Source organism: Ranitomeya imitator, chromosome 5 (assembly GCF_032444005.1).
Source record: "Ranitomeya imitator isolate aRanImi1 chromosome 5, aRanImi1.pri, whole genome shotgun sequence".
NCBI lineage: Eukaryota > Metazoa > Chordata > Amphibia > Anura > Dendrobatidae > Ranitomeya > Ranitomeya imitator.
Window position 1 is genome coordinate 516,313,717 of NC_091286.1, and position 26,326 is coordinate 516,340,042.

Genomic DNA, 26,326 nt, shown 5'->3' on the forward strand with positions numbered 1-26,326 from the left:
TTTCTGCAGCAATAAGAGCCTGCCTAACTTACGGGTGTATGCCTCCAGAAGCATGGGCTGGGCATAACGTACTGGTGACTGCAACGCACTGGTCACTACAGCGTACTGCAATTTTCACTTGGCAACATTCATTGCTGCTTGTTTCCGAAAAATACCCATGAAGTCAAAATCATCACTACACCTGTAGATAAATTCCCCAAGGGATATAATTTCCCAAATGGGTTCACTTGAGGGTGGATTCTGCTCTTCTAGCAATTAGGGGCTCTGTATATGGAGTCGGCAAACTGTTCTAGGAAAATCTGCGTTCCAACAGGCAAATCCAATCCGAGCTGATAAAAAAATCACAGATGAGTATTGAGTCATTGACTAACATTGGTCCGAATGCAATCCAATTTTTTACCGGATTGCATTCGTCCGATTTCATTTCTTCAATGAAACTCTTGTCATTATTGATCATCACATTGAGTTCATGGAGTTTTATTTTACCAGATCAACTTCAAAAATGCCCGAAAAGTTTCTTAAAAACCTTTTAAAAAATTCTCCCTGTTCATTTCTATTGGAAAACCTCTTTACAAGTTTTTTATATGTTCAGTCTGTTGAACTTTTTTCCCGCTTCAGGTTTTGAACATTGCCTGATGGGGAAAAAAAAGGGAATTGTGAGTGACTACTATTCGAATTCACTTGACATTAAGCATTGTCCAATCAAAAGGCGGTAAAATAACACTTCTGGAAAAAAACACTTTTACAATGCTCCTATAAAGCTATATCCACACGGAGTCTTTTTCAGTCGGATTCTGCTCAGTATTTGCCCGCGAAAGCTCCCCATAAAATGGACATAGTTCACAACAATGTCAAAGTGGCATTGCTGTGCACAAGTTCCTTCTTTTAACCATTTCAGGGATCGGAAACTTTGAAGCAGTAAAAGAAGTGTCATGTTCAATCTTCGGGCATCTCTTGCTCTGAAGCCACTCGCAATCTATATTTAAAAGTATAGAGCGAAAGCCGCTGGCAGCAGAACCCACGCTTGGACGACAGCAAAGCCACCAACTGCTGTGTGCACATATCCAAACTCTTAAAAATCCCATTAGTAAACTTTAAAAAAAAAAGAAAAACTCGCCTAAGAAGGAGCATTTTTTGAAGCGGTCTCCACTAGACAACTCGCTGTTTCTGAACACCTCTCAGTGACTCTATGTGCCCATTCTCTTATCAAATCAAAGCGCAAAAACAGCGGGTACATCCCTTTGATTATGCTGCAGTCAATCTAGACAGTAGAAGTGAAGGGGCTAAGTGGGCACAATCAGAGGTTTGGGAATTATGCTCAGATAGTACATACAAAGTATGATTATTTCTGTGCATCATTTCCTTGTCCTATAGAGATATGGCGCCAACTAATCACGTGGATTTGATGCATTTATTTTTCAGGAGCATCACATTTGCCGATAATGACAGTAAGAAGAGAGGGACAATCCCCATCTGTGGAAATGAAGACCCTCCAGACTGAGTAAGAATGATATACTAACTCCAATACTCCAGCTGAAACCGGAACTAGAGATTGCTATATTTTAGTCAAGTAAAATGTCTGGTAAAGAGCCCACTAGAAGTAATATGGTGGGCTCAGCGGTTCAGTAGAGTAATTCGTGCTACGCGGTAGAGAACAGCATGTATATCCTATAAAGCCACAACACTGAAAACTTGCAGGTGAAAACACACAAACTTTATTTAGTGCGGCCGAAAATCTGTACAAGTGAACAGGCCATTGTTTCAGTGGTCAAGATGATTTTTATCAGGCCCTACAAAAAAAAACAGATAAATAGCAAAAATCAGAATAAATATATATATAATGTACAAAATAATATTTATTTGTTCTATGCTACTGCCAATGATTGAACTAAGCAAAGAGTAAAACTATAAAGAAAAGAAGAAATGGAAAAAATATAGTATAGTGATGAGAGAAGCCAGAGTTTATACAAAAGGGAAGAATTTATAAGCATGTACATTCAACTAAGGAGGAAAAAAGTACAAAGAGGAAAGAATGAGACTTCTAAAGAGACGGGGTGTACCAGAAACAAAGAGCCGTAGTCAGAATACATGGAAGGGGAAATGGTGCTGTAGAGGCTTATTAGATTATGTGGGGTGATATGTTTTCAGCTACATAATAGCAGGAGTATTATGTAACCCATATAGAGGGATATACCACCCATCCTCTGTTCCAACATGCCATTACATGGCTCCGTTATATAGGTGACATATTCTGTATCTGGAACGATGATCTGCATTTGTTTAACAAAGTTTTCAATTTCATTCACTCAGAACGTTGACTCCACGCAGGTCCATTTTTTGGATGTTCTAGTGATCAAAAATATGGTGGGCTCTCCGACAACAGATCTTTATAGAAAGCCTACTGGGTGAAATGATGTCCAATTTGCCTTTTTTTCTTTGTTTTTTTGTGTTGTTCCAATACATAGAAAGGAAATAGTGTATAACAAAACGTGTAATCGCAATAATTTTCTGGGAGAAATACTGAATTTTATGGAACAATTTCAAGGATGCCAACACTTTCGTCCATGACTGTATCTTCTCCTTTCTCTGGCTCTATGAACCAAGATCTGTCAATCAAAGAAGAGGGGGTGTAGATATAGAGAAAACAAGCAGGTAGGAAGGTGTATATAAACATTTGGCTCCGCCGTGAACCACTGTACTTGGTTTGGACAGTCATTCTGTGCTGACAGAGTCCCGGTAATGGCTGTATGAACATCGGCTATTACTTTTCTGCTGATCACCACTTCAATCAAGTGTCATGACTCAGACATACAATCACTTGAATGATGAGAACAGATAGACTAGCGATGTGCCAATTATTTCGACATACTCTGTCCTCAGATCCTGTGTAACAAGGAGTAATTGAAAACAAAGTCAAGGCATAAACAAAACTATTAGGATCAGGATAAGTGAGCGTCCGCTGCACACAGGGTCACCTCTTTGATTTCCAGGAAATTTCTAACAGGAAACTTCAAGGTTGATCTTATAAGAGCCAGTCTTCAAGCATAATGATGTGCAGAACATACTGTGTGCCGCCATCTGTCCTCCCATGTCTACAAGCTCTTCTAATAATAAAACTCCTCAACTAATTAATTACTAAAGTAAAAATAGCTAAAAAAAACATGTATGCGTTTACTATAAAGGCAAAAACTATCTTCTCCCATGTTATGCTTCTACCATTTTCTGTACTAGATTCTACTCTTCTGTCATGTGTCAACAACGTCTACACTGCTCTGCCATATTGTGCATGGCATAAATTAATGCTTCACGCAAACTTTACCCTTACTAATTGTCACGATTCCCCTGACCGCTGTCACCACTGGGTCAGGATTCACACCGTGACCGTCACCCCTACGTCACGGATCAGGGTGACTTTAGGCCAACAGACGGCTATCACATGTGCAGGGGGGCTTATCTTAGTTATCCCTCCACTGCTAACAATGTGATGAAAAACCACACACAAGGCTATTGACCTCTTAGTTTACAGCAGGGGCTTATTCTAGGTATCCCACTGCTTTTCTATATACCACGAACTGCAGGGATTTATGTATATCCCGCTTACAGTTCCACTTAACACTTGCAGCTCTCTGGCGCCCCCTTACTCTCAGGTCAGATTAGGTACTGCACCCTGGGTAATTAGTCGCCAGAAAGGCTGCCTGCTATGTACTGGCTATTGGGCACGCTGCAGCGACGCGATAACTACTCCCACACAGGCAGGAACAATAATTATCAAACCCGCAGTTGCTTCAGCATAATCCAACCGTCAGCACACTTTCGCTGCCACCAGCTTCGATTAAACGGGTCCGAAGCTAACCCAACACAACAGTAACAGTAGCGTATTTTCCCTTCAAGAGACTTAGGGTACGGTTTAGAGCAGGAGAACGAACTAATATATAATAGTATATCCCATTCAAAATAACTAGGCAGTGCGTTATTAAAAATAGTTTATAAAGATGTTATACATGAGACAATTGCAAATATGTACAAGGGTAATTATAACATAAAGGGAATAAATGAGAAAAGATAACACTCACATATTAAAAGCATTGCAGGCATCCAGGCTAGTGCAGTTTCCATACATCCCAGTCCATGGGATGTACCAGCTCTTCCAGGACAATAGGACAAAGCAGTCCAGAGGGAGAAATCAGCAAAAAGTGACTCCTCAGAGCCTGCCAGACACTTAAAACATTAAGGCTGTGACATCACAGAAAGGCTGGCTTATCCAGACCCTCCTCTCTCTACATTCTGCCTAAACTTTAAACTATTCTCTCTAATTTCTATAACTTCACTACAAAACATGACAGAGTCATACCAAACCCATAATTCATCTCGGATTAACGTGAGCATTCTAATGAGATCAAATATGTCCTATCTGGGATACATATTTACAGAGAAAACCCTACTTCTTTACCAGATGGAGTTAGAAACCCGAGTGTCATGAGATGTGTAGCTACACCGAGTGGGACTACGAATATATATTTTCGTATTTCTAGCTTAAATCGTTTGCCTAATATCTAACAAAAACTAAACAAAGAATCTTTCATGGATTTTTGGAGCCATTTTTCCTGTTCTAGCTGGACAAGAGCTTACACAGGACATGCCAGTCGTAAATTCCGTTCGGCCATAAAACTTCTAACCCCCACACTCTCTGAGAAGGAAAGCCAGGAATTTGCAGCTACAACGGTTACTCCAAGAAGGGGGGGGCTTAGCCCACTCAGGCTAGCAAGAGAACTACTTATGATATTTCATACCATATCGTGACACCTCCCCCTTTTGGTGTGCGCTAGGGAGGCAGTACCCCACGGTATGCCTCCATGGGCACCTCAGTAGGTTCACCCTGGCGGGAGAGTCCATCTGCATTCCCATGCTCTTTGCCCGTTTTATGTTCAATGGTGAAGTCAAACTGCTGAAGGGCAAGGCTCCAGCGTAGCAACCTGCCGTTGGTTCCACACATGGCGTTTAGCCAGCGCAGAGGGTTGTGGTCGGTCACCACAGTGAAGGTGTGACCGTACAAGTAGGGCTGCAAGCGCTGCAGGGCCCAGACTATGGCCAGGCACTCCTTCTCGATGGTGGAGTAGGCCACTTCCCTCGGCAAAAGTTTCCGACTCAGGTATAACACGGGGTGCTCTTGGTCCTCCGAGTCAACCTGGCTGAGTACAGCACCAAGGCCAAACTCGCTGGCGTCGGTCTGCACCAAGAACGGTCGACTGCTGTCGACTGCTTTCAACACAGGGGCGTTGCACAGTGCGGTTTTCAACGCCTTGAAAGCCCCCTCACAGCCATCTGTCCAGTTGACGATGTGGGGTAGCTTCTTCCTGGTGAGGTCCGTCAAAGGTTTTGCCAGGCTACTATAGTGCTGTACGAAGCGCCTATAGTACCCTGCAGTGCCCAAGAAGGACATCACCTGTTTCTTGGTCACGGGAGTGGGCCAGTTCACGATCGCGCCCACTTTCTCCGGCTCTGGCTTCAGGGTGCCTCCGCCTACCCGGTGTCCTAGGTAGTGAACCTCCCTCTTGCCCATCTGACACTTCCCCGGCTTGATAGTCAGTCCTGCTTGGTGAATCCGCCTGAGCACCTCCTCGAGATGCTGCAGGTGTTCCTTCCAGGAGGAACTGAAGATGGCAATGTCATCCAAGTACGCCACGGCGTACGTCTCCAGTCCCTGAAGCAGGCGGTTGACCATCCGCTGGAAAGTGGCAGGGGCATTCTTCATGCCGAAGGGCATGACCGTGGACTCGTACAGTCCAAAGGGTGTGATAAAGGCGGACTTCTCCTGCGCCTCGGGGCTCAGGGGAATCTGCCAGTATCCTCTACTCAAATCCATTATTGTCAGGTATTTTGCGCCAGCTAACTTCTCAAGCAGCTCCTCAATGCGCGGCATTGGGTGCGCATCCGAGGCTGTGATGGCGTTGAGCCCCCTGTAGTCCACGCAGAACCGTGTGGTCCGGTCCTTCTTTGGCACGAGAACTACAGGCGATGCCCACGCGCTCTTTGACCGTCGAATCACCCCCAGCTGTAACATCTCATCGATCTCTTGGCGCATAGTCGGCTGCACCTGGTCAGAGATTCGATAGGGTGTTCGCCGTAGTGGGGCGTGATTCCCGGTGTCCACCTCGTGGACGGCTAACTCAGTCCTCCCAGGTCGGTTGGAGAATACGACCCGGAAGGGTTCCAGTGTGGTTTGCAACTGCACCCGCTGGGGTTCAGTTAACGAGGCGCTTACCTCCACATCCTCGATGGACCCATTGGCCTTGGCTTGGGCCAGCAAGTCCAGGAGGGTGTCTTCCTCACCGTCTTCGGGCAAGCTGCAGACCGGTAGGACGAAAGGTTCACGTTCGTGATGAGCCTTCATCATGTTGACGTGAAAGGCCTTTCGCCTACCCCGAGCGTGGTCAAGCGTGACCACGTACGTGACCGGGTTGAGCTGTTGGTGGACGACGTACGGGCCCTCCCAGGCTGCCTGAAGCTTATCCGTTGGTACGGGGACCAGCACCCACACCTTTTGACCCACGTGGTAGGTCCGCTCCCGGGCGTTCTGGTCGTACCAGTGCTTCTGATCAGCCTGAGCCTGCGTCATGTTGTCATGCACCAACTGCGTCAAGGTCTGCATCTTGTCACGGAAGCGCATGACATACTCCACTATGGACACTTCAGAAGGGTTCGGCTCCTCTTCCCAGGATTCTCTTACCAACCCAAGGGGTCCCCGAACTCGCCTGCCGTACAGGAGCTCGAAGGGGGAGAACCCCGTCGAGGCCTGCGGAACCTCTCGGTAAGCGAACAGCAGGTGTGGGAGGTACCGCTCCCAGTCGCGCCCTTGAGTCTCAACCAGCATGCGTAGCATCTGTTTGAGGGTACCATTGAAGCGTTCACACAAGCCATTGGTCTGTGGGTGGTACGCACTCGATACCAGGTGCTTCACCTGCATTTTCTTACAGAGAGCCTCCATTAGGCGAGACATAAATTGGGTCCCTTGATCAGTAAGCATTTCCCTGGGAAATCCTACACGTGAAAAGATGGCCAACAGGGCATCCGCCACCTTATCTGCCCTAGTTGACGACAGAGCTACTGCCTCTGGGTACCGGGTAGCATAGTCTACCACAGTAAGGATGTATTGCTTTCCAGAGCTGCTGGGGACGGCCAGCGGGCCCACAATGTCCACCGCGATCCTCTGGAAAGGCTCTTCTATCACTGGCAAAGGGATCAGGGGAGCCTTAAGAGCAGGCCCTGCCTTCCCCACTCTTTGACAGGTGACACAGGAGCGGCAGTAGTTTGACACATCTGTCCCCATCTTAGGCCAATAGAAGTGTTGAGACAGCCGGGCCTTAGTTTTGCTGATCCCCAAGTGTCCAGCTAGCGGGATCTCATGGGCAATCCGCAACAACTCACCCCGGAATTGCTGCGGGACGACCAGCTGTCTTTCCCTCAACCACTCCTTTTGTGATTCTCCGGGTACTGTCTCCCGGTACAACCTTCCTTGTTCCCAGAACACCTTCTCCTTATCAGTCTCGGAGAAGGGCGTCCCGGCAAGTTGTCTCAAACTCTCTAGGCTCGCATCTGTGTGCAGAGCGGCCTGAAACTCCTGGCTAGGGGAAGCCAAAAGCGACGTCAGGGTCCCTTCCCCACGGGAACCCTCTTGGACCTGCTCTGGGTCCACCTCTGGTTCAGTCACCGTGATGACTGAGGAGGGTCCGGAAGGCTGACAGTTATCTGCGTTCCGGGCACTCTGACTGCGGGTGACAGCAGCTACGTAGGCTGTCTCCCCGGGGGTTTCTACAGGCCCATCAGCCGGCGCTGCTATGGGCTCTACCTCCCCATCCACCCCCAACACTCCAGGGGCTGGGCTACTTATGGGCCAGTTACCTTCCTCGGTGGCACTGGTCACTTTCATGGCGTCACCTTCCTCACGGTTCCCATGCATCTCCCCATTTCCTGTAGCACCGACACTTGCCCCTGTTAGGGGTTCCTCAGCCGTCTCACTCCGCAGAGCGACGTGGCTGGGCACACCTGTACCTATGGACACATTAACCTTCACAGAAAAATCATTATCAGGTTCAGCTGGCACAGGTACAACATTTTCACCATCAATCCTAGGGAAAAAATCATTAGTAGATGCATCAACACAAGATAAAGCATGGTCAGGTAACACATGCGATTTCCCATCATCATCATCATCAGGGTTAACTTTACCCTCATTAGTAGATTGGGGAGGGGTGTCAGGAACGTAGTATGCATACATCCTCCCCAAATCAGTCCCCAACAAAACATCAGTGGGCAAATTATCAGACAGCCCCACTTCCTTCACCCCGCTCCCAGCACCCCAATCAATAAAAACCCGGGCCATTGGTAAGGGACAGCTGATGCCCCCAATCCCAGTGACAGTTAGGGTTTTCCCCGGAATGATTTCTTCAGGGGCCGCCAGTTCGGGTCGGATGAGGGTTCGTTCAGCCCCGGTGTCCTTGAGGCCTGTAGCAACATGGCCTCCCACAGTGACGGGCTGTACGTTGTCACACACCCTCCCAACCACACCACCCACCAAAAGAACTGCTGCATTAGGCCCTGGGGCCTTGGCTGGGGGGTTCTTCGGCCTGTCTGGACAGAAGGTACTGATATGCCCAGGCCGCTTGCAGGTGTAACACGCGCGAGGTTCGGTGGTAGGTCTGGTGCTGTTGGCCACAGGGACAGGACCTCTGGTGTGTTGGCTGGCAGGGGTACTGGCGTTGGTTGCAGGCTTACCCCCTCTCCAGCTGGTGGTGACTGGCTTCCGCGCTTCCGATCTACGGTTGGCCTCATAGGCATCGGCAATCTGCGCTGCTTTCGTCACGTCTTTGGGTTCTCGGTCCATCACGAACTGTCGCACCTCAGCTGGGCAAAGATGAAAAAACTGGTCTTTGATCATCAGGTCTCGCAGCTGTGCAAAGGTGGTCACTGACAGTCCTTGGGTCCACTGGTCAAAGTGGGTCCCCAGTCCATGCACCACATCACTGTAACTGTCGTGTGGGCCACGTTGGAGGGTCCGGAACTTTCTACGGTACACCTCGGGTGTAAGCTGGTACTTGGCTATCAGAGCCTGCTTGATGGCCTCATAGTCTCCATCTTGTTCTTGAGGGAGGGCAGCAAACGCCTCCAGAGCTTTACCATTCAGCCCTGGTGTCAGGTATCGGGCCCATTCATCTGTAGGCAGCCGGTACTGTCTGCAGGCTTTCTCAAAGGCCCGCAGAAAAGTGTCCAAGTCCCCGTCCTTCTCCATAACAGGGAAGTGATCGGGTCGGGGCTTAGGTATCTGAGCGCTGCTGTGCTCACGGTTGGTCTGAGACAACCCCTGCATTTGCAGTCGGGCTAACTGCAGCTGGTACTCCCGCTCAGCTTGCCGCTCGGCTCGCTGGGCCTGTGCCTCTCTCTCAGCTCGGGCCTCTCTCTCAGCTCGGGCCTCTCTCTCAGCTCGCTGGGCCTCCTGCCGGTATTGCTGAATCAGCTGCCGACGTCCCTCATGGTCGTCAATGGGGAATTCTTTCAAGGCCGCCTGCAGGTGGGGGTCCAATTCGCCCGGATTGCTAACAGGGCCAGCATTCAGTGGTTGGACCTCTGCTGCAGCACCATGTTCGCTTGTGCTGGCTTCTGCGGCCTCTGAGCTCTGAGATTGGTCTCGAGCGGCTTCCCATTGCACCAGATCTGCGACCAGTTGGGCTTTGTTTTTGCTTGCAGAGTCAATGTGCTGTGACTTGCATAAGGCGACAAGGGTGTCTCTGGTCTGCTACTCATAGAAGGTTTCTCCCAGCACAACCATGGTTGCCAAATAAAAGATAGGATAGAAAAACGAAGAGAAAGGGAGGGGATAATTACCAGTACGCAATTGTCTCACAACTAAAAAGCACTGAGTTCGTTCTCCAAACTTATTTGCGCAGAGTCCTCGCAAGAACTTTCTGCAAGTTTTTAGTGAGAGGAATGATTACTCAAACCAAATCACTAATGCTCTAAGATATCCCACCGCCTTGCCACCAATTGTCACGATTCCCCTGACCGCTGTCACCACTGGGTCAGGATTCACACCATGACCGTCACCCCTACGTCACGGATCAGGGTGACTTTAGGCCAACAGACGGCTATCACATGTGCAGGGGGGCTTATCTTAGTTATCCCTCCACTGCTAACAATGTGATGAAAAACCACACACAAGGCTATTGACCTCTTAGTTTACAGCAGGGGCTTATTCTAGGTATCCCACTGCTTTTCTATATACCACGAACTGCAGGGATTTATGTATATCCCGCTTACAGTTCCACTTAACACTTGCAGCTCTCTGGCGCCCCCTTACTCTCAGGTCAGATTAGGTACTGCACCCTGGGTAATTAGTCGCCAGAAAGGCTGCCTGCTATGTACTGGCTATTGGGCACGCTGCAGCGACGCGATAACTACTCCCACACAGGCAGGAACAATAATTATCAAACCCGCAGTTGCTTCAGCATAATCCAACCGTCAGCACACTTTCGCTGCCACCAGCTTCGATTAAACGGGTCCGAAGCTAACCCAACACAACAGTAACAGTAGCGTATTTTCCCTTCAAGAGACTTAGGGTACGGTTTAGAGCAGGAGAACGAACTAATATATAATAGTATATCCCATTCAAAATAACTAGGCAGTGCGTTATTAAAAATAGTTTATAAAGATGTTATACATGAGACAATTGCAAATATGTACAAGGGTAATTATAACATAAAGGGAATAAATGAGAAAAGATAACACTCACATATTAAAAGCATTGCAGGCATCCAGGCTAGTGCAGTTTCCATACATCCCAGTCCATGGGATGTACCAGCTCTTCCAGGACAATAGGACAAAGCAGTCCAGAGGGAGAAATCAGCAAAAAGTGACTCCTCAGAGCCTGCCAGACACTTAAAACATTAAGGCTGTGACATCACAGAAAGGCTGGCTTATCCAGACCCTCCTCTCTCTACATTCTGCCTAAACTTTAAACTATTCTCTCTAATTTCTATAACTTCACTACAAAACATGACAGAGTCATACCAAACCCATAATTCATCTCGGATTAACGTGAGCATTCTAATGAGATCAAATATGTCCTATCTGGGATACATATTTACAGAGAAAACCCTACTTCTTTACCAGATGGAGTTAGAAACCCGAGTGTCATGAGATGTGTAGCTACACCGAGTGGGACTACGAATATATATTTTCGTATTTCTAGCTTAAATCGTTTGCCTAATATCTAACAAAAACTAAACAAAGAATCTTTCATGGATTTTTGGAGCCATTTTTCCTGTTCTAGCTGGACAAGAGCTTACACAGGACATGCCAGTCGTAAATTCCGTTCGGCCATAAAACTTCTAACCCCCACACTCTCTGAGAAGGAAAGCCAGGAATTTGCAGCTACAACGGTTACTCCAAGAAGGGGGGGGCTTAGCCCACTCAGGCTAGCAAGAGAACTACTTATGATATTTCATACCATATCGTGACACTAATGTTTTAATGCTAAATATGCTTCTTGTTGGATTAGTGCTGCTTGCTTTGCAGTCTCTGGGAACTTCAGCATTGTAGTTGCCAAAGTCTGCTTTCATAATATGACACATAGTCCAAGTCAAGAAAGTTAGCATCGGCACTTTAACCAAAAAACATTCTTCTCCACAAACTAGGGTCAAAATGCATAAAGAGGTAAAAATCCAATATGAAAAGAGAGTGAGTGTCTAGCACTCACCCGTGTAAAAAACTTCAGCAGGTTTTATTCCAAGCAGACACCTTGACAGTGTGGTGGCATTGGAAACTCTACAGAGCATGGACAACAGCTGTTTGGCGCCGAGCAGCTGCATGTTTCTGGACAAAGCGCCTGATCGGCGTGAAACGTCTGTTGTCCGTGCTCCATTGTGTTTCACATGGTACCACGCTGTCATTGTATCTGCTTGGAATAAAATGTACTGAAGTGTATTACACGATGAGTGCCGCATACTCGTTCGCTCTTCTCATATTGGATTCATAATGTGACAGTTGAGAGCCTAACATAATTCTCCAGGGCTGATTAAATAAACCTTGAAAATAAAAAATAGGATATAACATTATTATTAGTATCATACTATTAATTAAATTTGCCAGATCACTAGTGGGTCTTCCCAAGACCCTATTATGTTGTGATGTATTGGCATAGGATGTGCGGATCTGAGCAGAGCTGCTTTCTGCAATTGACTGATGGTGACCATGTCATCATTGAGTTGCGGTAAGTGCTTCCTGAGGTTTTGGGGCATAGCATCCACTGTGCCGATGATGACCACTGGCACCGAAGCTGCTGATTTGTGCCGTAGTCTTTATATTTCAATTTTCAGATTTTTATATTTTTCAGCCTCTTTAATTTCCTCGACCCTGCTATAACCAAGTATTTCCATGTCAACGATCCATATCCTCTTTCTCAATGATGGATTAGTTGGGTGTGTTGTAGACCAGGTCTTTGTCCATTTGTGTGCAAATGTCCCAAAATGTTTCCACATGCTCAATATCAACCACTTTTTCCAGTGTGTTCTCACCAGTTCATCTTAGTAATTATTATTACAAATTATTTTGATAATTTTTTTTACACTGGAGGCCTTCTCACCCAGATGCACAAAACAAGCCTCTTAGTACTATGTGCACTGAAACATTACTACAGGTTTACAACACAGAGGACAACCACTTCTGTTATACATACCTCCCACCCTGTGAGTCTTGGCACCTTCTACCACTACACACAGGATTCTCGAGGGGGCATTGGTATTAGCTTCCTGGCTTTATGTTCCACATGGAAGCTGAAATCCTGCAGGGCTAGAAACCAACGGGTAACTAGAGCATTTTCCCCTTTTTCACCCTCATCCACCTGAGTGGGGCATAGGATGATACTAATTTAAATTTTCAACCTAACAGATAATGTGTTCACCGCCCACCTAATGGGAAGCATTCCTTTTCTTCGATGGAATAATTCTTCTCACATGCCGACAGCTTCCTACTCAGGTATAGAACAGGGTGTTCCTCCCCGTGCACCTCCTGAGAAAGGACTGCTCCAAAACAACTTCTGAGATGTCTGTCTGGAATACAAATTTCTTCTAAATGTCAGTGACCACCAGAATCAGCTGCTTACACTGAGCTACTTTCAATTCTTGAAAGGCCGTCTCTTCCTCTGCAGTCCATTTGGCCATAACTGATTTTGTCCCCTTAAGGAGGTTTGTCAGGAGTGCCGCCATCATGGCAATGTTTGGGAGGAACCTCCTGTAGTACTGCACGATTCCCAGAAAGGCTCAGTCAGTTTTGGATTTTGTCCACTTTACTGTTCTGGGGTTTGATCTCGCGTCTACCTACTACATATCCTAGGTATTTGACCTCTTCTTTTTCCATGGCACATTTTTTTAATTTATAGAATTCCTAGACCATTCCCAGATGACTTCCCCAATATGGGCTGAATATTGCAATATTGTCTATGTTTGCCACAGCATAGTTCTTCTGGAGTAGGGTTGAGCGAAACGGATCGGTCATTTTCATAAATCGGTGACTTTTAGGCAAAGTCGGGTTTCATGAAACCCGAACCGATCCTACAGTGGGATCGGCCATGCGGTACACGATCAGAGCGCCAAAGTCGCGTTTCATATGACGCTGTCACCGCCGTTTTTTCATCCAATGAAGGAGGACGCAGAGTGTGGGCAGCGTGATGACATAGGTCTCGGTCCCCACCATCTTTGAGAAGGGCATGGCAGTGATTGGCTTGCTGTCTGTGGCGTCACAGGGGGTATAAAGGGGCTGGCACGCCGACCGCCATCTTCTGCCGATCTGAGCATAGGGAGAGGTGTTGCTGCAGTTAGTCAGAAGCAGGGACAGAGTTAGGGAGGAAATATAAACCCCCAAACCGCTTGTGCTGGAGCGATTTTCACTGTCACACACCACCTTTTTGTGCAGGGACAGTGGAGGTCGTATTTTAGTGCAGCAGCTGCATAGCTGTGTGCACGGTGCTGTGCAAACCAACTGCTTTTTTAAAAGCAAAATTCCTGATGCTCCTTTCTGCACAGTTACCTATCTTGTTTATTTGTCCACATTTTTGTGTCAAGCAGTCCTTTTTATTGCTGCCATACTTGTCCTGAGCTCATTGTAGGGAGCTTGTTTTTTTTTTATTTTATTTTATTTTTTTAAATAATAATTCCAGCCACTTTCTGGCACGTTCATAGTGTTGTGTTATACCACTGGGCCAGAGTTGTGGTTCTGTGTCTCCCCCCCCCAAAAAAAAGGGAGATTAAAATTCGCACACAGTGTATATTCTGCTGTACTGCTAGTGTGTCGTATATATCAGGCAGCCACTTTCTGCCACGTTCATAGTTTACTGTTATACCACTGGGCCAGAGTTGTGGTTCTGTGTCTCCCCCCCAAAAAAAGGGAGATTAAAATTCACACACAGTGTATATTCTGCTGTACTGCTAGTGTGTCATATATATCAGGCAGCCACTTTCTTCCACGTTCATAGTGTTGTGTTATCCCACAGGGCCAGAGTTGTGGTTCTGTGTCTCCCCCCCCAAAAAAAAGGGAGATTAAAATTCGCACACAGTGTATATTCAGCTGTACTGCTAGTGCGTCGTATATCAGGCAGACACAGCCAAAGTTGGGGTTCTGTGTCTCCCCCCAAAAGCAAGTCATCTTTCAGGCAAGCTACGTGTCAGCAGGGGAAGGTGGGGCAAAAGAATGTGAAATCCATGATTGGTTAATTTAAATGAAGGTTAGATCATCAACATTTTTGGTAGCCAGACGTGTCCTTTTTTCGGTCAGTATTGAACCAGCAGCACTGAACACTCTTTCTGAAAGCACACTGACAGCAGGGCAATCGAGGTTCTGTAATCCATATTCTGGCAATTCAGGCCAGGTGTCTAGTTTAGATGCCCAGTAATCAAAGTGGAATGACCTGAGAGGGAGAACATCGATAAGGGTGGAAAAGTAGTTTGTAACCATACTGCACAAATGCTGTCTCCTGTCCCTGTCGTGTCAGCAGTCATTGCGAAATCATTCCACAACCTTGTCGTAAAACCCCTCTGTCCAACGCCACTTGGATTTCTGCACCTCTAGCACCTCTGCCCCCTGCAGCTTGTGTGAGAACCATCACCGACGCTGTGTGCTGGGAATGCCTGAACCAAACGGTCTACAGGAGTTGCTTGTTTGGTAGCCAATATTTGACCTAGGTTCCCATGTGGCATGACATTTTGCAGTTTTCCTTTATATCTTGTATCCAGGAGGCAGGCCAACCGGTTGTCGTCATCGGTCATCATTTTAAAAATGCGGGGGTCCCTTTTTAGGATACGCAAGGCATACTCAGCCATGTGGGCCAATGTTCCAGGTGTGAATTAACTGTTTCTGCTGGGTTGAGGCCCACTTTCTTGCAAATCAACATCACAAGTGTCCCGCAATAAACCTGTACCAGACCTTGCAATGCCACCAGTTTCTATTGCCACCTGAAATCATCCTCCTCCCATACATATTCATCCCCATCATCCTCCTCCTCATCCTCTTCGTCTGCCAATTCGTCCTGTACAGTTCCCTGAGCAGACAATGGCTGACTGTCATCAAGGCTTCCCTCCTCCTCGGCTGCAGACGCCTGCTCCTTAATGTGCGTCAAACTTTGCATCAGCAGACGCATAAGTGGGATGTTAATGCTTATGATGGCGTCGACCACTGCACACCAGACAACTCCATGTCTGCCATCCAAGTGCCTGCCCGTTTATCCTCCAACAAATTTACAACAGCACGCCTCTGTTCGCACAGCCTCTGAATCATGTGCAGTGTGGAGTTCCACCTTGTTGCAACGTCGATTATTAGGTGGTGCTGGGGAAAATTCAGCGATCGCTGATGGTTCAGCATACGGCTGGAGTGTATGGGCACCCGGCGGATGTGCGAGCAAACTCTTCGCACCTTCAGGAGCAGGGCTGGTAACTTTGGATAATTTTTGAGGAAGCCCTGCACCACCAGGTTAAAGGTGTGAGCCAGGCAAGGTATGTGTTTCAGTTCTGAAAGGGCTATGGCAGCCATAAAATTCCTTCCGTTATCACTGAATACCTTGCCTGCCTCAAGATGTACACTTCCCAGCCATGACTGAGTTTGTTGCTGCAAGTACTCCACCAGTACTTCCGCGGAGTGTCTGTTGTCGCCCAAACACTTCATTTGCAACACAGCCTGCTGACGCTTACCACTAGCTGTTCGATAATGGGACACCCTGTGTGCAACACTGGCAGCTGCGGATGGAGTGGTAGGGCGACTGCGCTCTGTGCGCGAGCTTTCACTTCTGGAGGATGAGGAGGAGTTGAGAATGCCATATGCCAACTTTTTCCTGAGACTGTGGGATAGGCTGAACTGTCGCACTATGACTGCCTCCTGTGGACCCTGCATCCTACACATTAACCCAGTGCGCCGTGATGGACACGTAACGTCCCCGGCCATGCCTACTGGTCCATGCATCTGTTGTGAGGTGCACCTTTCCACTGACTGATTACCTCAAGGCATGGACAATGCGGTCTTTGACATGCTGGTGGAGGGCTGGGATGGCTTTTCTCGCAAAGAAATGCCGACTGGGTAGGTCATAGCGTGCTACTGCGTGGGCCATCAGGTCTTTGAAAGCTTCGCTTTCAACCAAACGGTAGGACATCATCTGTAATGAGATTAGTATAGCAATGTGGGCATTCAAATCCTGTGTATGCGGATGAGAAGATGAGTACTTTCTTTTCCTAACGAGAGTCTCTTGTAGGGTGAGTGTCATGATCCCAATGGCAGGGGATCACTAAAGGACAAGCACAGATACAAACAAGCTCTAGGGCGATGGAACCTGAGCTGACCGCGACCCTGAACCTAACACACAAATAAAAGTAGCCGGGGAACGTGCCTACGATGATCCTAGACGTCTCGCTCCAGCCGAAGATCTAACTTCCCCTATTAGAAGAAACACAGACCTCTCTTGCCTCCAGAGAAATACCCCACAGAAATAGCAGCCCCCCACATATAATGACGGTGAAATGAGAGGAAAGCACATACGCAGTATGAAAACAGTTTCAGCAAAATGAGGCCCGCTAAAGCTAGATAGCAGAGGATACAAAAGTGAACTGCGCGGTCAGCGAAAAACCCTTCAAAAAACCATCCTGAAATTACTTGAACTCATGTGCCAACTCATGGCACATGAGGAGCAATTTCAGCCCACTAGAGCAACCAGCAGCAAAGAATCACATTTCTGCAGGCTGGACTAAAAACCAAATAAAGCAAAACACCAAAACAGGAAAATCCAAACTTAGCTTGACCAGAAGGTTCTAGGAGCAGGGAGCAGAGGTAACAAGACACACTGGATACATTGATAACCGGCGAGGAAATGCCAGCAAAGCCAGGTTAAATAGGAAACTCCCATATCCTGATGGAACAGGTGGAACCCAGAGACCCAGGAAAGACAAGTCACCCAGTACCATCAGTAACCACCAGAGGGAGCCCAAAAACAGAACTCACAACAGTACCCCCCCCTTGAGGAGGGGTCACCGAACCCTCACGAGAACCACCAGGGCGACCAGGATGAGCCCTATGAAAAGCGCGAACCAAATCATCAGCATGAACATCCGAGGCAACCACCCAAGAATTATCCTCCTGACCATAACCCTTCCACTTGACCAAATACTGGAGTTTCCGTCTGGAAACACGAGAATCCAAGATCTTCTCCACAACATACTCCAATTCTCCCTCCACCAGCACTGGAGCAGGAGGCTCAAGCGAAGGAACAACAGGTACCTCATACTTCCGCAACAACGACCGATGGAACACATTATGAATAGCAAACGATGCCGGGAGATCCAAACGAAACGACACAGGGTTAAGAATTTCCAAGATCCTATAGGGACCGATGAACCGAGGCTTGAACTTAGGAGAAGAGACCTTCATAGGAACAAAACGAGAAGACAACCACACCAAGTCCCCAACAAGAAGTCGAGGACCCACGCGGCGACGGCGATTAGCAAACTGCTGAGCCTTCTCCTGGGACAACTTCAAATTGTCCACCACATGACTCCAAATCCGATGCAACCTATCCACCACCATGTCCACTCCAGGACAATCAGAAGGTTCCACCTGACCAGAGGAAAAACGAGGATGAAACCCCGAATTACAAAAGAAAGGAGAAACCAAGGTAGCAGAACTAGCCCGATTATTAAGGGCAAACTCGGCCAGCGGCAAAAAGGTAACCCAGTCATCCTGATCAGCAGAAACAAAACACCTTAAATAAGTTTCCAAGGTCTGATTAGTTCGTTCAGTCTGGCCATTCGTCTGAGGATGCAATGCAGACGAAAAGGACAAATCAATGCCCATCTTAGCACAGAACGTCCGCCAAAATCTAGACACAAACTGGGATCCCCTGTCAGAAACGATGTTCTCAGGAATCCCATGCAAACGAACCACATTCTGAAAAAACAGAGGGACCAACTCAGAGGAGGAAGGCAACTTAGGCAAGGGTACCAGATGAACCATTTTAGAAAAGCGATCACACACAACCCAGATGACGGACATTTTTTGAGAGACAGGGAGATCCGAAATAAAGTCCATGGAAATGTGCGTCCAAGGCCTCTTCGGGATAGGCAAAGGTGACAACAATCCACTGGCCCGAGAATAGCAAGGCTTAGCCCGAGCACAAACCTCACAAGACTGCACAAAAGAACGCACATCCCTCGACAAGGAAGGCCACCAAAAAGACCTGGCCACCAAGTCTCTAGTACCAAATATTCCAGGATGACCTGCCAACGCAGAAGAATGGACCTCGGAGATGACTCTACTGGTCCAATTATCCGGAACAAACAGTCTCTCAGGCGGACAACGATCAGGTTTACCCGCCTGAAACTCCTGCAAAGCACGTCGCAAGTCTGGGGAGACAGCAGACAAAATCACCCCATCCCTAAGGATACCAGAGGGCTCAGAATTTCCAAGGGAGTCAGGCACAAAACTCCTAGAAAGAGCATCCGCCTTCACATTCTTTGAACCTGGCAGGTATGAAACCACAAAATTGAAACGAGAGAAAAACAGTGACCAACGAGCCTGTCTAGGATTCAGACGCCTGGCAGACTCAAGGTAAATCAAATTTTTGTGATCAGTCAAGACCACCACACGATGTCTAGCACCCTCTAGCCAATGACGCCACTCCTCAAATGCCCACTTCATGGCCAAAAGTTCCCGATTACCAACATCATAATTCCGCTCAGCCGGCGAAAACTTTCTAGAAAAAAAACGCGCATGGCTTCATCACTGAGCCATCGGAGCTTCTCTGTGACAAAACCGCCCCCGCTCCAATCTCGGAAGCATCAACCTCAACCTGAAAAGGGAGCGAAACATCTGGCTGACGCAACACAGGAGCAGAAGAAAACCGGCGCTTAAGTTCCCGAAAGGCCTCCACAGCCGCAGGAGACCAATCAGCAACATCAGCACCCTTCTTAGTCAAATCCGTCAAAGGCTTAACAACACTAGAAAAATTAGTTATAAAACGACGATAGAAATTAGCAAAGCCCAAGAACTTCTGTAGACTCTTAAGAGATGTAGGCTGCGTCCAGTCACAAATAGCCTGAACCTTGACGGGATCCATCTCAATAGTAGAAGGGGAAAAAATATACCCCAAGAAAGAAATCTTCTGGACTCCAAAGAGACACTTTGAGCCTTTTACAAACAAGGAATTGGCCCGCAGGACCTGAAACACCTTCCTGACCTGCTGAACATGAGACTCCCAGTCATCAGAAAAAACCAAAATATCATCCAAATACACAATCATAAATTTATCCAGATATTCACGGAAAATATCGTGCATAAAGGACTGGAAGACTGAAGGAGCATTAGAAAGTCCAAAAGGCATTACCAAATACTCAAAATGGCCCTCAGGCGTATTAAATGCGGTTTTCCACTCATCACCTTGCTTTATTCGTATAAGATTATACGCACCCCGAAGATCAATCTTAGTGAACCATTTAGCCCCCTTAATGCAAGCAAACAAATCAGTCAACAATGGCAAAGGATACTGATATTTTACGGTAATCTTATTCAAAAGACGATAATCTATACAAGGCCTCAAGGAACCATCTTTTTTGGCCAGGAAAAAAAAACCTGCTCCCAAAGGGGACAAAGATGGACGGATATGTCCCTTTTCCAAGGACTCCTTAACATAATCCCGCATAGCAGTATGCTCTGGCACTGACAGATTGAACAAACGACCTTTAGGAAATTTACTGCCTGGAATTAAATTTATAGCACAATCGCAATCCCTGTGAGGAGGAAGCGAACTGAGCTTAGGCTCCTCAAAAACATCCCGATAGTCAGACAAAAACACAGGAATCTCAGAAGGAGTAGATGAAGCGATAGAAATCGGAGGTGCATCATCATGAACCCCCTGACAACCCCAGCTTAACACAGACATTGATTTCCAGTCAAGGACTGGATTATGAGTTTGTAACCATGGCAGACCAAGCACTAGGACATCATGCAAATTATACAGTACCAGGAAGCGAATCACCTCCTGATGAACAGGAGTCATACGCATGGTCACTTGTGTCCAGTACTGAGGTTTATTCATAGCCAAAGGTGTAGAGTCAATTCCCTTCAAAGGAATAGGGACTTCCAGAGGCTCCAGACTAAACCCACAGCGATTGGCAAATGACCAATCCATAAGACTCAGGGCAGCGCCTGAATCCACATAGGCATCGACGGAAATGGATGATAATGAACAAATCAGAGTCACAGACAGAATGAACTTAGACTGTAAAGTACTAATGGCAACAGACTTATCAACCTTTTTTGTGCGTTTAGAGCATGCTGATATAACATGAGCTGAATCACCACAATAAAAGCACAACCTTTTTTTCCGCCTATAATTTTGCCGTTCACTTCTGGACTGAATTCTATCACATTGCATTATCTCAGGTGACGGTTCAGACGACACCGCCAAATGATGCACAGGTTTGCGCTCCCGTAAACGTCGATCAATCTGAATAGCCATAGTCATAGACTCATTCAGACCAGTAGGCGCAGGGAACCCCACCATAACATCTTTAATGGCCTCAGAAAGGCCATCTCTGAACTTTTCAGCCAGGGCGCACTCATTCCACTGAGTAAGCACCGACCACTTCCGAAATTTTTGACAATAAATTTCTGCTTCATCTTGCCCCTGAGAGAGGGCCAACAAAGCTTTTTCAGCCTGAATCTCTTGGTTAGGTTCCTCATAGAGCAAACCCAATGCCAGAAAAAACGCATCCGCATTAAGCAACGCAGGGTCCCCTGGTGCCAATGCAAATGCCCAATCCTGAGGGTCACCCCGCAGGAAAGATATAATAATCTTGACTTGCTGAGCAGGGTCTCCAGAGGAGCGAGATTTCAAAGAAAGAAACAACTTGCAATTGTTCCTAAAATTCAGAAAACGAGATCTATCTCCAGAAAAAAACTCTGGGACAGGAATTCTAGGTTCAGACATAGGAGCATGTACAACAAAATCCTGTATATTTTGAACCTTAGCGGCAAGATTATTCAGGCTGGAAGCCAAACTCTGGACGTCCATGATAAACAGCTGGGATCAGAGCCATTCAAAGATTAAGAGGAGGAGGAAGTAGCCAGGCTGCAATAAGACTAGGCAGTAAACTCTGAGGGAAAGAGAAAAAAAAAAAAAACTTCCTCAGACTACTTATCCTCCTACTTCAGCCAATACAATTAACACTTTGTGGGCCGGTTATACTGTCATGATCCCAATGGCAGGGGATCACTAAAGGAAAAGCACAGATACAAACAAGCTCTAGGGCGATGGAACCTGAGCTGACCGCGACCCTGAACCTAACACACAAATAAAAGTAGCCGGGGAACGTGCCTACGATGATCCTAGACGTCTCGCTCCAGCCGAAGATCTAACTTCCCCTATTAGAAGAAACACAGACCTCTCTTGCCTCCAGAGAAATACCCCACAGAAATAGCAGCCCCCCACATATAATGACGGTGAAATGAGAGGAAAGCACATACGCAGTATGAAAACAGTTTCAGCAAAATGAGGCCCGCTAAAGCTAGATAGCAGAGGATACAAAAGTGAACTGCGCGGTCAGCGAAAAACCCTTCAAAAAACCATCCTGAAATTACTTGAACTCATGTGCCAACTCATGGCACATGAGGAGCAATTTCAGCCCACTAGAGCAACCAGCAGCAAAGAATCACATATCTGCAGGCTGGACTAAAAACCAAATAAAGCAAAACACCAAAACAGGAAAATCCAAACTTAGCTTGACCAGAAGGTTCTAGGAGCAGGGAGCAGAGGTAACAAGACACACTGGATACATTGATAACCGGCGAGGAAATGCCAGCAAAGCCAGGTTACATAGGAAACTCCCATATCCTGATGGAACAGGTGGAACCCAGAGACCCAGGAAAGACAAGTCACCCAGTACCATCAGTAACCACCAGAGGGAGCCCAAAAACAACTCACAACAGGTGAGCTGGACTGGAGAGCTGCATATGGCGCAACTAGCTGTGGTGGTGGTGGTGGACATGGCGGATTGAGAGAGAGTTTGTTATGGTATTCTTGTTATTGCCCAACATAGAGTCTTTCTTACCAATAACCTTGTGATTCCCTGACTGCTTTGGCCTTACGACGATACCTCCACATTTGCTGCTGGTGGTGTCCTAACCGGTGGGCTTACAGTGACGGAAGCAATGTAGCATTGCTGACTACCTTCACTCCGAGCAGGTGAACCAACGGTACGGGACGTTTCGTAGTTAGTCCAGGCTTGCAAGTGCATGGTGGTTAAATGTCTAAGCATACACGTTGTATTTAAATTTTGAAGATTCTTCTCTCTGCTAAAGGTCTTGGAGCATTTCTTACAGATAACTTTTGACTGATCATTCTGATCTTGGTGAAAAAATTGCTATGCTACACTCTTCCTACTATCGAAAACCTTTTCAGGCATTGTGCGCTGTGCTACTTTCACCGAATGACCACGCTCTCCTAACACTGTTTTTGTTTTTCGCAAACATTTTTGGCCTGATACGGGCCTGCCAGATGACAGTTGTTGCAATGTAGATGCTGATGCGGATCATCCTCCTCCGCTTCTGAGCTAGTGGCAGCGGCACCCTCTTCGCCCAATGGCTGCCAATCTGGGTCAACAACTGGGTCATCTATCGCCTCCTCCTCAATGTCGTGTGCACCTTCCTCAGTGTCACCGTGTAAGGTGCTATAGCGTTCGGGACAGGGCACCATAGTCTCATCAGGGTCACATTCTGGCTCAGTAAACTGCGAGGGCAATGTAGTGATCACAGTCAATGGAACAGCATCACAATCTAGCTGTGGCTGTGCATCAGTGCACTCCATGTCCTATGCTTCTGGTAATTGGCAGTGTACAATTTCCCTTTCGAACCCAGGCACGGTATGTGTAAAGAGCTTCATGGAGAACCTGTAGTGTCGCTTGCTGCATCCTTCACTTTTGGTTTGGGAGAAGGACACAAGGAAACGTCTTTTTCCTGACCGGGAGCATCCACTGACGACTGGCTGATCTTACATTTACAACTTTGGGAAGAGGAGGCGAAAGAGCTAGAGGGTGAGTCAGCAAGGAAAGACAACACTTTTTCCTGCTTCTCCGGCTTTAAAAGCTGTTTTCCTACTCCCAGGTAAGGGAGCCTTCGAGGCCTTGTGTAGCCAGACGATGACGCAGGCTGAACACCTCCAGCCTTAGGTGCTACTGTGCTTTTGCCACTACCACGAGATGCAACACCACCAGCACCATCAGTACCAGCAGGCAACCCCCGCCCACGGCCTCTTCCACCAGACTTCTTCATTTTTGGGGGGAGACACTGAACCACAACTCATATTACACCGTCATAATATGAGGGGCCCTGTGCCAGTACCGCCGCCCACGAGAGTGTCCCCCCCCAGATTGAACTGTGCTCTACCACTTGCAATACTACCTCTCCTAGCTCCACCACTGTGTAGTCTGTGCGGGTAAAACCTGAAATGGCACTGCCAATACGAATTATTTGAAATGATAGATGATAGTTAAAATATACAGGGGCCCTGGACTCCATTTAATACTTTGCGCCTACTACCACTGTCTTTATTATTTGGGCGTAATAACGGTGTCTGCCGCTGCATCTTTTTTTTCCTTCACTGAACAAAGCTGAACTTCAACTGTTGTCCCGTTTCAAATATTAAACTGCATTTGCCCAACTTGTTGGGTTGGGGCCTACTAACGGTGTCTGCCGCTTCTTGGTGTTCTCCTGGTTTATTTTTCTTGCGCTTCAATCTTCAGGCTTTCGTTTAAATATTTTTTATATTAAACTGCATTTGGCCTACTTATTGGGTTGGGCCTAGTAACATTGTCTGCTGCCACCTCTTGTTTTCCTCTACTAAACAAAGCTGAGCTTGAAGCTTCAGGCTTTCGGCCTGTAACAACAATATGAAACTACATTTGGCCTAGTTCTTGGTTTGGGCCTAGTAACATTGTCTGCTGCTGCCTCTTGTTTTCCTCTACTACACAAAGCTGAGCTTCAATCTTCAGGCTTTCGGCCTATATTTAGAATATGAAACTGCATTTGGCCTACTTGTTTGGTTGGGCCTACTAACGGTGTCTGCCGCTGATTGTTGTTCTCCTCCACTGAACAAACCAATGCCGCCTGTTTACTCCTGTTACCAATTTTTAACAGCTTTTAGCCTACTTTTTTATTTTGGGCCTATATCTGTGTTTCCTCCTCATTCCTGCCCATTGCCCAGCCACTGCTAGATGAGTCTGCTGGTACATTGACACAGACCACTGCATTCCCCTTGCACTCTACACAGCCTGAATCTGACCCTGCTGAAACTCAGGTTCCCCTTCCCGCATACTATACCACCTTACATGGGGACAAAGAGGAAGGTGCAGATGAAAGTGCAGGTTCCTTCAACAGGTGGGGGGGCATACTCGTTGGCGACGTCACTGGCACAGGGCCCCTCATAGTACGCAAAAGTGTCTCTGCCGGTGGGAGGCGCCCCCGCCGTCAATCACAACGCCGTTATTTGAGGGGCCCTGTGCCAGTGGCAATGCGAACGAGTGTGCCCCCCTGCTTGCTCAGGATCACAGCACTTGCAAAGTTGAAATACTTACCTCTCCCTGCTCCACCGCCGTGACGTATTCCACATTTCCTGGGCCCAAGAAAAAATTGAGCCAGCCCTCCCACCCCCCACAACTTTAACCAAATGACCCCCAATTTTCAATACCTAACTATTATTATAAGGTTAATTAAGATTGACAAGCTTAAGTAACAAGAATTGATGTTTTTGACATTAAAATGGGCTCTGTAGGTGTTTTTCTGTCCTCCACTCACTGCCGACTTTTATTCCCCATTGACTTGCATTGGGTTTCGTGTTTCAGTCGGCCCCCCGACTTTTCGCAATGATCGGCCGATTTCACCCGACCCGACTTTTGACAAACCAGTCGCGAAACCCGACTCAATCCTGAAAAAGTAAAAGTCGCTCAACCCTATTCTGGAGTTCAAAGATCCAGTCCATGACCCTTTGGAAGGTGGCTGGGGCTCCCTGCAGTCCAAACAGCATCCGAACGTATTGGAACCATCTGTTGGGCGTAAAGAAAGCGGTCTTCTCCTTAGCTTCTTGTGACTTGGGGATTTGCCAATATCCCTTCGTTAAATCCAAGGTGGTTATGTGTCTTGCCAGCCCAGGTCTCTCAATTAGCTCATCGACACGCAGCATCAGATATGCGACGAACTTGGAGACATACCGTATATACTCGAGTATAAGCCGAGATTTTCAGCCCAAATTTTTGGGCTGAAAGTGCCCCCCTCGGCTTATACTCGAGTCACGGTAGCGGTGGGGTCGGCGGGTGAGGGGGTGAGGGCGCTGAGGTATACTTACCTAGTCCCAGCGATCCTCGCGCTGTCCCTGCCGTCCCACGGGCTTCGGCGCTGCAGCTTCTTCCTCTCTTCAGCGGTCACGTGGGACCGCTCATTACAGAAATGAATAAGCGGCTCCACCTCCCATAGGGGCGGAGCCGCTTATTCATTTCTCTAATCAGCGGTGCCGGTGACCGCTGATAGAGAAAGAAGCTGCGGCACCGAAGACAGGAGGGGACAGCGCGAGGATCGCCAGGACTAGGTGAGTATAGCATATTCACCTGTCCTCGTTCCAGCCGCCGGGCGCCGATCCATCTTCCCGGCCGGCGCCTCCATCTTCCCGGCGTCTCTGCTCTCTGACTGTTCAGGCAGAGGGCGCGATGACGCATACAGTGTGCGCGGCGCCCTCTGCCTGATCAGTCAGAGCAGAGAC

At 47.4% G+C, this 26,326-nt stretch overlaps 1 protein-coding gene across 1 annotated transcript in view; it reads left to right on the plus strand.

The window, feature by feature from the left end:
• The window catches only part of LOC138638306 (glutamate-rich protein 6-like), a 128,370-nt gene that overhangs the window by 4,722 nt on the left and 97,322 nt on the right, over nt 1-26,326 (plus strand). The window contains exon 2 of the mRNA XM_069727516.1: nt 1,423-1,501. Within this exon, the coding sequence (XP_069583617.1) occupies nt 1,423-1,501 (79 nt within the window). The remainder of the gene's footprint in view (nt 1-1,422; nt 1,502-26,326) is intronic.